This window comes from Dioscorea cayenensis, chromosome 4 (genome assembly GCF_009730915.1).
Source record: "Dioscorea cayenensis subsp. rotundata cultivar TDr96_F1 chromosome 4, TDr96_F1_v2_PseudoChromosome.rev07_lg8_w22 25.fasta, whole genome shotgun sequence".
Taxonomy (NCBI): Eukaryota; Viridiplantae; Streptophyta; class Magnoliopsida; order Dioscoreales; family Dioscoreaceae; genus Dioscorea; species Dioscorea cayenensis.
This window is the reverse complement of record NC_052474.1, coordinates 20,242,835-20,256,091: the sequence shown is the minus strand read 5'-3', so window position 1 is coordinate 20,256,091 and position 13,257 is coordinate 20,242,835. Positions and strand designations below refer to the sequence as shown.

Sequence of the window (13,257 nt, the reverse complement as noted above, 5' to 3'; positions counted from 1 at the left end):
TGTCCTAGTATATCCGATCATGTCCTAGTTATTTTTATTGATGACTACACCGCCGATTGACTTCATTTTACGTATCATCGAATAATTATCACCATATATCATCTTTTTAGTAGCCATGGTTCACAACCCAATTCGATGCCCTGCCATATCTTCGATCCGACTGTATGGCCACTTCTCAAGTTTTTGTTTTTGTCTTCTGAGAGTACATTGCCTCCAGTTATCTTCGCCTCGGGCTCATCTCGAACGGGTAGCCTAACGCTAGCATCGCTCATATCTTGTATATACCAGGTTTTCTTCTTGGTGTGCTTTTCTTTCTCCTTATTTTTGGGCTGATGCTATTAGTACGGCTGTTTATCTAATTAACCTTCAACCTTCATCTTACCTCCATCATCGCAGCCTCAGAGAGTTGCATTCATGGGACACCTCGCTACGATCATCTTGCTTTTTGGTCGTCGCCATTTGTTTCGCCTCGCACCTCTAGCTGGAATCTCTCAAGCTCACGCCCGTCTCAGGGTTTTTCTAGGATACAAATTTCTCGAGTACAAGGGGTTATCGCTAAGGCGATCCCGCTATCCGCCGCATCTGGCTTATCTCTCTCACGCCACGCCTTCATGAGCCGCCCTTTTATGCTTCTCCTTCTTCTATCAGTCTCACCTCCTTGGTTCCACTCATCTTTTCTTTTTCCCTACCACCTCCCGAGGGACGGTTCTCCCGTCTCCTCTCCTTCATTCCAGACCTCCGTAGCTTTTAGTCACCCCTGACCTCTTCTCCACTATCCGGGTTGAGTCTCCCCGTGCCCACCCTCTTCTTCTTGAGCCTCCCCGCCCACCCATCACCGATTCGCTTATCTTACCACCGCTCGGGATCCCACAAACAAGCTCCAATCAGCAAGTCTATCTTCGACGGCCTCCCCGCTATCGATCCACCGGAGCAGATCCTCTATCCTTACTTCACGTAGATCGCTCCTCTCATATCCGCATATTCTATACTTACCAGCACCAAGCAATCTCGATGTCATCGGTGCTGGGCTGGCACTCCAGCGTGGAAGCCGGTTCGATCTCAACAGTGGCGAATCGCCATGGCCGAGAGCTTGATGCTTGCCTGGACCTGGCCACACGGGATATGTCTCCTTCCGCTCATGCCACTCCTATTACTTGTCGATGGATTCACCGAGTGGAAGCACCTGCTCGGTGGGTCTCCCGAGCGCCAGCAAGGCGCTGGCCTTGTTGCCCGTGCGGCCGCCAGAGGTCATTTATGAGACTTTTGCCCATGTGGGCCAGTACTTAATAATCACCGCGCACATTAGCCGGGCCGGGTCACTGTCAGAGGTGCAGTTCTTCATCACCAGACGTGAAGCAACGCTCACTGGGACCTCGGGCCGAGTGGTGCCTACGACCTCCTCCCGCCTCGTGCCCAGCTGGTTTTTTCGCCGCTGGTTTCTATGGTCTCAAACAGCTCCACGTGCTCCTGTCGGAGAGAGGTTCAAGACGTAGTCGAGGCCTGATTTATTCCCGAAGTACGCTACGATCCTACTGCCTTCATTCATTCTTCACCCCGTGGCTCTTAATTCATTCTCTTCTCTATATGTGGACGATACGATTCTCATGCGGGCGATGATCTCCGCCTCGCTACTACTTTTGGGCAGCGTAAACCTGCGGTAGAGACTCTTCTTGACGACCGATCCTTGGTCGCCTTTGTTATTTTCTCTGGTATCGAGATCACCTCTCATCCTCGATGGCTATCGGCCTTTCACGCCAAACTAAGTACACCCTCGATCTTCTCGATCGCCTCCGCTCTCTGATGAGACACTCAGCATCGCCGCTCAAGCACCGAAAGGAGTCGAATTTGCTCCTCCCAAAGCCCGTTTTACGCCGATAGGTTCCTATTATCGATGACCTTCTCGCTATCGCAAGATCTTGTTGGTAGCGTCATGGCTCTCGCGCCAAGCACGTCCTCGACATTTCTCATGTCGCATACTTTCAGTCAGCCTCGCACCCCCACTTCGCGTCCATTATGGGCATCTTCTCCCGTGTCAAGGCTATCTCGTGGCACTCTGCCTCCCGGTTCATTCTACTCCACCATCACACTCTCGGCCATGCGCCTATTCTCGATACTACTTTCACGCCTCCCTGATGAGTCGCGTCTCTCCACATCGGTTTTTGTATCTTCTTGGGTCTCACTTGTTGTTTGAAGACTAAGAAACACGCAGATCGCTGTTAAGTCTAGTGCCGAGGTACGAGGTTCGTGCTTTAGCTTCACCGTGCAGAGGTACTTTGGATTCGTTCGATTCTGCGAGATTTTGGTGTCCCGATCCATTCGCCCATTCCCGTTCCACTGCGATAGTACTGAGCGCTCTTGATTCTTTGCCCGATCGGTCAAGCATGGTCGACCAAACATATTGGTGTCGATGCCCACTTCACTTTCGGCTCATGTCCGTGCTCACACTGTGTCACTTCATTATCTTCCTACTGAGGTCCAGGTCGCTGATTTTTTCACTAAGACACAGACACGTGATCAGCATCAGTTCATGTTATCCAAACTCAAGACGTATGATCCGCCTTGAGTTTGAGGGGGGGTATTATATATATATGTATATATACATGTATGTATGTATGTAGGCAGTGGGGTTTATTCATATCTTTGGCTTCTATATGAAGACTTATGTTCTCACTTGATTTCATTCATGAATAAAGATTAATTCTTTCACTTCTCCTATCTTCATATCAACACTAAGGACAACAATCCCTGAAACTGGCTGTTTATGTAATAAAAATTCCAATTAATTGCCAAGGCTTTTTGTATTTACTGTAGTACGCAAGATCTTTGAATTTTCTGCCATTAAACTTTTTGTACATATATATATATATATATATATATATAATCTGCGGCTTAAGATACACATTTTATTTTTTGTACGCAGGGATGCTTCTCTTGGAGAAGTTAGAGCTAGTTCAGGAGATCTTACAAGATTGGTTAGTAATAATGAAAGTCTGGACCCTTTGGGCGGTCAAGATAGAGAAAAGGACTTGAATTGGAAACCTTTGCCTAATAATGGGCCTCGATTCCAAAGTGGTGTTTTGCGTACTAATTGCATTGATTGTCTGGATCGTACAAATGTTGCCCAGTATGCTTATGGCTTAGCTGCATTAGGTCGCCAACTTCATGCTATGAGTTTGACAGACATCCCGAAATTGAACCAGGAGAGTAGCATTGCTACAGCTCTCATGGAAATGTACCTGAGCATGGGTGATGCACTTGCGCAGCAATATGGGGGATCTGCAGCCCACAACACTGTAAGGTCTTTTACGTGATCCATTTGATTGATTTTCTTACCATGTTTTCTCTATGTTCAGTTTCTTATACCAGGAACATTGAATGCTGGTTAAAAGGCCACAGCTGATTGGCCTGATTTCATTTACAATTATATATGCAGCTTTGTGTTATCGTTGCTTGGAATTGTGTCTTATAAATAGAATATACAAAGTTGGAAACTTCCCCTTGGTTAGGTTTTAGCTTTACTTGACAAGTAACATGCTTTTATAGGTTTTCCCTGAGAGACAAGGCAGATGGAAAGCTACTACTCAGTCTCGTGAATTTTTAAAATCCATCAAAAGATACTACAGCAATACCTACACTGATGGTGAAAAGCAAGACGCCATTAATTTGTACTTTTCTCTGATAAGCCTTCTTTTACTGCAAATGCATTTCCATTTTTGTCGTGATCTTTGTTAACAAGCTCATTGATGTTCTTCTAAGGGCACATTGATTTTATTTGATTGAATTGGTTGAAATATTGTGTGGCAGCTATGTACCCTTCACCTCATATTTCATTCTTTATTTTTGTGTATGGTAACAGATTCTTGGGTTACTTCCAACCTCAAGATGGAAAACCAGCACTTTGGGAACTGGATTCTGACTATTATCTTCATGTTTTAGGGATAGGGGATGAGCCTGTCCCTGATACTGACCGAAGGTAGATGTATATCAAATAATTAGTTTAAAAAATGGTCCATAGTTTTTTGCCTGTGTTCATAGTACACCAAATCTATAACACCAAGTGATAATACATTTACAGATATATGCTTGATGTTGATTTTCTAAAATTTTCTGCTTTTGATAGATCTGGGTTTCTATGTTTTTTGACAGTTTCATAGTTGACCCTCTGAATGTGGTGGGAACCAGATGTACTCTTTCACCTACCCCAGGTTACAAACAAGATTTTCAACGTATGAAGCTGACATCATTTGATGCACTAATTGACAGAACATGCAGTTCGATAAAAAATGTGAGACTTTGCTGTGAATCTGATGTAAAAGTTAGTGGTGCTGGAAATACTGGAATGGCACCAGATGCAGCGTAAATTCTTCATCTCACTATTGCTTTACATGCTTTTAACTTCTTTTTCATCCATGGTTGATATCATTGAGGCAACTATTAACATTTAATCTCTCCTTGGTGCAATATTTATTGGAAATATGTCCCATCTGGCATGTATTTAGATACTTCCTCCATAATTGATGACTCATATGCAATATTTGATTACCGTGAAGTTTAAGGTTGAAGTTACAACACAAAATATATCTTGCTTATTTGAGACAGGCAACCATATGTTACATATATGTTAGTGTTTTATAGCGGGAATTTGATATTGTCAATCGGTATTGCGTTTTGGTGAGCTTCACTTGAACTTCACTGGGTAAGAGAGGCTGTTACATATGAAAATTGTGGTAAAGTTGTTTTCTTGGTCCACAAAATAGCATATAATAGGTATTTGATGTTTGTTAATGTCATTCTTCATGAGTGAACTAAGTGTCCCATTCCCAAGAATCTGATATGCAAATAAGACATTGTTGTGCTGATAGGAAGTTCACATACCACAATTTCTGGACAATGGTAAATGACTTGAAGGACTGGAAATTTATTGTAAATTAGATGCATCTTCCTATTTTGAGTGTATATCCCAGTGGAGATGAGATTTTGTGATGCAGCAAAATGCTTTATAACCAAATTTTTCATTCCATAAAAGCAAAGAGCATTGGTCTTTGGGTGAATGATCAATTTGGTAAAATCTAGACTTAATAACTTGGGAGAGTACAAAGGTTCAAAGGACAGTATAGAAGGAAGTAGCCAAATAAGGTAGAGGAATGATAACCTGTATGATATGGGAAAACTATAGAAAAAGACGTATTTGAAGGACTGCTTGCCATATCTATGCTTTAGTGTAGAACATTTGGATGCTAGCACACAATATAATAGACATCGAAATTGTGAGCAAAGTTGATCAACTGTTAGAAACATCTTGAAACATGGAGTCTGGTATTGATGATTTTATGCAAGGTGTTTATGTTGGCAATTATTTTTTTCCCTTTTTCTTTGTGTGCGGAAGACGATCTCTACTTTTCTTCCCATACATGTGCTGCCATTGTTTCTCTATGCATTCATTAATTTAATTGAAATTCTAATTGCTATGTAGAATAGCTTGATGACATGACAGTTTAGTTTTTCTCCTTAACTATATAAACTAATGATTTTTTTTTTAGAATTGAGAACATTGCTGTTTTTCTCATCATTGAATTCATTTCTTAATCTCTCACTTTCATTTCATGGGGCCATGAGTTTGTCTGTGTTATAATTGATTTGAGAAATAAATCTCTTTGGAGAGCCTTTAGACTTATGCTATTTATTGCAGTGAAGTACAACTTAAAAAGCCCAAATTGGTTATTTGGTCAAAAGAAAAATATGAAGAGACTGCTCCTCCCCAAAAAGGTTACAGCAAATGAAAATGTTACAGAGTTTCATCAAGATGAGTTGACTGCTGGAAGACTTGTTGACATGAATTGGATTTCTTCTGTTGGTGATGAATATCAGGAGGATTACCAGAGGTATCTGAATATTTATTTATTTATTAATTAATTATTATTATTTTAAAGGATGTTCATAGAAATTATTTTTCATACGCTTTAATTGAAAAATAGCTATACAGTTGCTTTGTTTGGTGTGTGCATCCCAGCTTTGGCACTTGTCTTTATTGGTGAAGTCTGGCATCGGGGCGATTCACATTAGATCAATTTTTGTTTTGAACAAATGAATGTGGCCTTTATCTATGTTCTCGAACTTGTGATTTCATCCTCAATGCGGGCTGCATGTGCAGTGTTAAGGGAAAGATGCTAGGCAAAGAGTGAAGATAGTTGGGCATAAATTTTCTTTTCAATTAACATAATTGTTGCTCTTGTTTGCTGTTATTTTGTAATTTAATCTCTCTTTATCGTAATAGACACAAAAACAGCTATGCCAAGCATGTGATAATAGATTAAATCGTATCAATAAAAAAATGATGTTTTTGTTTCTAGGTATCTTACAATGTCATCAGCTGAAGCTGATAGATGGTATGGTGGAACACTAATTTATGATCAGGATGAAAGCAGTGAAGCTTTCAAGCATTATGCCGAGCTTTGCCAGGTAATAAACATGAGAGCTTTTTATCTGATGGTCAGTGAAAATAATACTTTTTTTTTTTTTGTGATAGAATAGGGTAAATTTTTTGGGTGGGTATTGTAATTAATTTTCATTTTGAGCATTGAATTTCAATTTATATCGTTTTGGTCACTCAATTTTAATTTGTGTTCATTGAGATGGTACGAGGGGATTCCGGGAAAAATTTGATGACATTTATGCTAAATTTGTCATTTCAATGCTAGTTTGTGCGTCATTTGCAAATGTGGATATGCCACAACATCAAAGAGCTACGTGGTCATTCTTATTGACAAGCTCACCAGGTTGACGTGATATGTACCGTGTCAATAAAAGTGGCCATGTGGCCTTCTTTAATGACGTGCCATATCTGAGTATGCATACGGAGGGGCGAACTGGTGTTAACATAGCAAATCCGGCATGCATGCCATCAAATTCTTCCCGGAATTTTCTTGTACCCTCCTTATAAACATAAATTAAAGTTGGTGGTCAAAATGAAAAATGACCATCATACGGTATCCGCTCAAGATATTTACCCTGATAGAATATTTAGTTTCATCATGTTCCTTAGTTAGCAGCCACAAGCTTTTGTGGTTGACAGTTATGCATTCCTTTAAATCTCCAAAACTGAAGTTTTAACATCTATTCTAGCTACAGTTCTAAAAGGCCCTATTGAATGGTTGCCACTGTGCACCACTGTTAGATATACATGTAGAAAATAAAGCAAAACAATGCAGGTTTGAACATGTCATTCCTTCCAATAAGCAGCACTTCTCTATTGGATGTAGGGAAAAATTGAAAAATGACAAATTTAGCTGTTGTGCGAGTTGTTACTGACTACAAGGCAGAGGGTTGTATGTGTTATTGTTAAATGATGCCCTTAGGCTTGCATATAACTATCATATTATGTTTTGTAGGGTCTTTTAGTTTCATATCATGATATTCAAGAACACTAAAATGAAATCAATCATAGATTTTGAGATCTACTTGTAGTCATAAAGGGATTTCGCCGACTTCTACATTAATAATTGGAGCAGAATTATCACCGCCCAACCATAGGTGCCTAGAGCTGGTGGAAGAAACCAAGGGCTATGGCGAGAAGACCTTGATCGGTAGACTACCATAAGGAAGAGCCACTAAGGGGTCACATTGAACGACGTCATAGGTGCTAAGCTTTGATAGAAGATTGGGATGAGAAAATTGACCATAGGCCTTATGAAGGGAAGAAAGACAATAATAAGAGAGAAGTTAACTTGGTGAACCATGGTTCTGATAATGATAATGGTCAAAGGCTATGAGGATGAGTATATGGCATGTGATGAAGTACATGTAAAGGAGTCATTAGAACGTGTCAATTTTTTGGTACAATGTTTTTTTTTATTTCCAAGGCAAGAGACTTATACACATCGGCATACCATTTTTAGATATGAATTCAAAATTATTGAGAAGATACGTAGTATGATTATTGATAGTTGATAGGGACCAATGCCACTGAGAAAACATAATCATATAAGGCACTAACTCACAAAGGATGTTAAACCGAATCATAGAAATGCGAAAGTAAAGAAATGTGACTGATGACACTAACTCACAAAGGATAAACCAAGCATGGAACAAAGGTGTTATGGTATAGACTTTTCTTAGGGCTAGGGCTATAATAAGGCCCTGGATAAGGTTGCAAAGAATAAATGCAAAATCGATTTGACCGAGAGAGTTCCTAACACATACTACTCTCTCCCTCAAGGTGAATAGTAACTAGTTTCATATGGCGTTGATATATACATCTCTATGACAGTAATATGCTAAGTGAACTTTATCTAAAGATTAACGCGGGCTCGAGAGTTAGCCAATCCTTCTCTTGATGCAATTGACCGTAATCTTATACAAAGGATGATTGAAATTTCTTCCTAATTTTCATTTCCTACGACCGCATTAACAAACAAGAACCCGTATATACTAAGCTTACTCGGAGGAATCATGGGGATCAATTGATCCCAAAGTGCCTTATTTCTAAGTGAACTCACGTATCTTTTCAATTGTTCTTGGCCTATACACAGTGGATGTCACGATCATCACTCGCGTATATCAAACATGAAATTTCCAGCCCTCGCAATGATAGAATTCAAGGCAATGAACTCACAATTGAATCTAAATCAAGATAATGCAATGTATGTTGATAGTAGATTATGAGTTCATAACCAAGTCTTGACGAGTTAAAGTGCTAGGTTTCATCTATGCCCAAGCACTAAGAAAGTTAGTTCTCCATCAATGGAGAACAAAAATACAATCTAGAAGAGAAAAAATGCATTGCCAAAATTATTAAACACTCCCTCAATCATTCTTTTTCCCGGATTGATGATTGATCACCGCATAACTTCCACAAACGCCTCCGAAAATGCTTCTCGACGGCTTCCTTCAAGCTCTTGAACCTTGGCATTGCTCGAGTCCCGCTTGGATTGGTGAAGAAAGCTCCCTTGGGCCTCTTTTTTCTCTTCCACTTTCCTAGCCGTCAAAAAGATTTTTTCAAAACCTTCATTAAATGTATTTGTACCCTTTGACTTACGGGGCATCTTATGGGCGTAATCAAGGCCGTAAGTAACTGGAGATGGAAAGTCGCAACCCTTACGGGCCGTTTATAGATGTAGTCTATGCTTATGAGATCTTCTGTCTGGGTTTTATGGTCTTGCTTACAGGCGTAAGCCTTTAGCCGTATGGTCTTTTGTCTAGCATTTGTGACCATCATTACGGGTGTAAACTCAACCTATGGAGTTCCCTGCTTGGTCCTTACATTCCAACATACGAGCGTAAGTCTTGGCTGTAAGTTTTTTTTTTGAACTCTTGTACTTTTGACTAATGGAGGTAAGCCTTTCCGCAAGCTTTTCTTTCTGAGACTTACAGTCGTAAGCTTGGCTGTAAGTGGACCGTATTCCTTGGCTTAATCTCCATGTATCGTTGCCGAGTAGTTCTTCTCTTGTTCCGATTGCTGCATATTGCTCCTTTGTGCACCACACGGTATGTTCATTCCCTAGGTTTATTGAAATGACAAATTAAGCACCAATTTGCCAAAATTCTTTGGAATACACATGCCAAATGTAAACGATAAATATACTATTAGATGTTCATACACGCACTTATCAATAGTGGTGGTCATGGCAATGTTATTTCCGAAAGGCCTTGTCAATCCTGAAGTTCAAGATCAATAAACATCCTTTCTTGTACAATGTCAATTGGATTCAGAAGGGTGTTGTATTAAAGATGACTGATATATATCATGTGGATATCTCCATTGGTAGAACTATAAAGGTACAATTGCTTGTGATGTTTTTGATATGGATGCTTGCCATATACTGTTGAGGAAACCTTAGATGCCAGAAAAGGGAAAAGACAACACATATGCCTTTATCTTGGGCAAAAACTAAGGTTGTTATAGATCTTAAGGTTATTAATAAGATCATACCCAGTGCTTCTAAAATTGAGGGGGAGACTGTTGATAACTCTAACAAATGTGGAGTTTGCTTAATGCTATTGCTGAACAAGGAGGTGAATGACTGGAAGTTGAGAATTTGGAAGCTTTGCACACTTTGTCCTTAAAAGTATATGCTGATATTAGGGCCTTCTTGACACTTAATCACTTATGATAAAGATTCAACATCAGATTGACTTTTTACTTGGTTCCAGATTATCCAACTTGCCACGTTGTAGAATGAGTCCGAACTTATCAGCTATTCTGGCCTGTTTAGTTCCCAAAAAATATAATTGGTGGTGTATATGTGTGGACTGTCACACCATTAACAAAATAACAGTCAAATTATGTATTCCGCATGGTTCTCTTTGAGAGAAACTTTTCAGAGAAATGCATAGCGATCTGGTAGGGGGATATGTGGCCAGAGATTAAACCATTGACTTGGTTGGGCAAGCATTTTTCTGGCCACAACTGATAGGGATATTAGTAGATTTATTTGAAAGTGCTATATTTGCAAGATTGCCAGAGGACAGGCTCAGGATGCTGGTTTGTATACTCATTTGTCAATTCCAGAAAAACCTTTGAAAGGATATAAGACTTTGTCCTTGAACCAGCCCTATACAGCTTGGTATAGATTTTGTTATTGTTGTGGACAAGTTTGCCAAAATATCTCACTTCATAATCTTACAAAAAGACCCATGATGCTTCACATATAACCAGTTTATTTTTCACAGAAATGTGTAGATTGCAGGGGGTCTCAAAGATTATCATTTCCGACAGAGACACAAAATTTCTAAGCCACTTTTGTTTAATGTGGGTGATTTGGTAATGGTTCATCTTAGAAAGATGTGATTTCCAATGGGAAATTACAGCAAACTGAAACAAAAGGAAGGTATAGTGTCTTATCTAGTTGATCTTTTTCTGGAGTTGTCTATATCTCAAACATTTAATGTCTTAAATTTATATGTGGATAAGTTGTATTTCGAGTGGAGGGGACTGATGCAGGATATACATCAGTGGTTGTTTCGGGAACTTGTTTAATTTAATTTTTTTTTATTTTCTTAATTATAGGCTTGGTATTGTAGTCATAAGACTCATTACTTAAGATATATATTGAAGACTGATTTTAGTCATTACTTATGATATATAGGTCAAGGTTTAATTTTAGTCATTACTTAGAAATATATCGAAGTTTGACTCATCTGCGGAACCTAAGTACCATTATAAAAGGGGATTCCATCACCTTTGTAAATTTAGACCTTTTGGGGCCTCTCTTTTGATAAAGCTTGTGTTTTGTGGGGTTCTTTGCAACCTTTTCCCTCAAAAGTTTGTTTATCGGTGCTTTCGCTGCACCATATTTCATCTAATGTCTAAAATTACTAGTAGCTCACACTAGACCTGGCAAGTGGGTGGCGTGTGTCAAGCCCACCTGTGGGTCATCTTACTTACGGGTAGGCTCAGTAGATTTTACTTGCATTTTTTTATGGTATAATTGTAAAAAAATAATTTTAAAAATTTGATTTAGCTATTATGTACATAAAAAACATGTAACCTTTACATAACCACCATTAAATATGTTTTTTTTTCACTTAATTATCTAAATGTTGATATGCTTCTATAAACGTGTAATTATTAGCTAGTACAGTTATAGTTTTTACATATTATTCATTATGACATGGTTATGTACGAAAAAGATCATTAAATTATTAAAACCCGTGGATATGTGGGTACCCGAGTATTCGTCTGTTTCACTTGCGAAATTACGCTCACCTGTAGTTCTCAAGTTTTGGGCTTCCTTTGTGGAGTCTAGTTCGCATGCCCACACACATTTATCCTAACCACAAATGATCTTGGGTTCAAACTGAATTTTCCCTATTTTTCATTGATTCATGAAAAGTGTGTGTACAGGGCCCTGCTATGGAACCCTTTGACCATGACCCTGCAAAAGAGAAACACTATGCGGATGCTTTGTCTATGGGGTTGGGCAATATGGGTGATGATGCACTTGTAGAGGCCGAGATGGAAGCGGCCCTTAGAGATTTTGATGATGTTGGTGCTGATCTTGGAATCAGTTGCTCGGCCACAGCCTTTGTGAACAATTCAATTTTGTCATCAAGGTGGACCCTTGGCAAAGAGAAGGTGTCTGTAATTAGTAAGTGAAGAGTTGCGTTTGTCTCAATCTGCAACTTTGTACATATTTTTCTCTTGTTATTTTCTAGTATTCTGTTTATGTTGTGTTGTTGCCTCCTGGTTGAGTCAGTTTGTATAATCTTCTCATCTGTGCTCGGCCTTATTCTATTCTTTGCTTGTCACATCAAAAAGCATACATGTATATGAAATTATCTTCGGTATTTGCAGATAACCGATTATCCTTAGTTCTGGTAACTCCTTGAAACTTCAATTGTTGTGCAACCCCTCCCTTTATCATTTGCTGTCTTTATTTTATTGCCATCTGATCCACTAAACCATGGCATATCTTGTTCTTATCCTAAGGAAGTCATTGGGAAAGCCGTTTCATATAAGCTCACTTTTCCTCCATGGAGAGAGTTTTAACCAGATTTTTTGATGCAGAAATAATGTGAGTTCACCTTGCTGCTGCTGCTTACAGGTGCATCTTATGCAAGGTAACTCTTAGCTCCATGATCATTTGAATGTTTACCAATTTGGTGTGAAGTAATTGTGCAACAACCAATAGGATTTGAAGTTGAAGGGCAAGAAAACAAGACTTATTGGATGAGAAGCAATTTATGGCCTAAAGCATGGCTTGGCATGAGAGAGGATAGGTAGACATTTTAGTGTGTGGATTTTATAGACAGTGAGGTAGCCTACTCTATATGTCAAAACCGAAGTTGTAATTGAAATATTTAAGCCTATTTTATAGCCAATGACCTCTTGATCTATTGACATTGGATCCTTTGTGTAGTATGATTGTGTTCCGGTGAGAAAATGGGTTTGAATCTTAGTTCACATATTATGAGTGTATAGGTGTGTTGAGGAATTAAGCCCATGTTTGTGCACGTCTTTGACACTTGGGTTGTTCACATTTCATTAGTAATAGTGTTGGCTAAAAGAGTTTAGGGTTTATTTGGCTTGATTGATTTATGCGGAATTTTTTATTTTTATTTTTAAATCAAGTTTGATAGGATTTTTTCTATAATAGGATTTTTGGATAAGTACAATACTTGGATGTTCATCCAGCTAAGGTTTTTTCCATTAAGAAAGTTACTAAAATGGATATTTACTTAATAATAACAATGATTGATTATTTCGGGATTCAGGGTTAGGAATTTAGGAAGGTATTTTCTCATTGCTTGAAGGGCATT

At 39.0% G+C, this 13,257-nt stretch overlaps 1 protein-coding gene across 1 annotated transcript; it reads left to right on the top strand.

The window, feature by feature from the left end:
• Positions 1 to 2,407: 2,407 nt before the first annotated feature.
• On the top strand, positions 2,408 to 12,878 carry LOC120258756 (phosphatidylinositol-3-phosphatase SAC1-like). Its single transcript, XM_039266192.1, has 10 exons — positions 2,408 to 2,547; positions 2,792 to 3,293; positions 3,544 to 3,665; positions 3,857 to 3,973; positions 4,147 to 4,356; positions 5,670 to 5,882; positions 6,351 to 6,459; positions 11,843 to 12,086; positions 12,543 to 12,558; positions 12,630 to 12,878. Exons 1-10 carry the CDS (start codon positions 2,408 to 2,410, stop codon positions 12,634 to 12,636), a joined length of 1,680 nt encoding a protein of 559 aa, XP_039122126.1. The 3' UTR covers positions 12,637 to 12,878.
• The last annotated feature ends 379 nt before the right edge of the window (positions 12,879 to 13,257 follow it).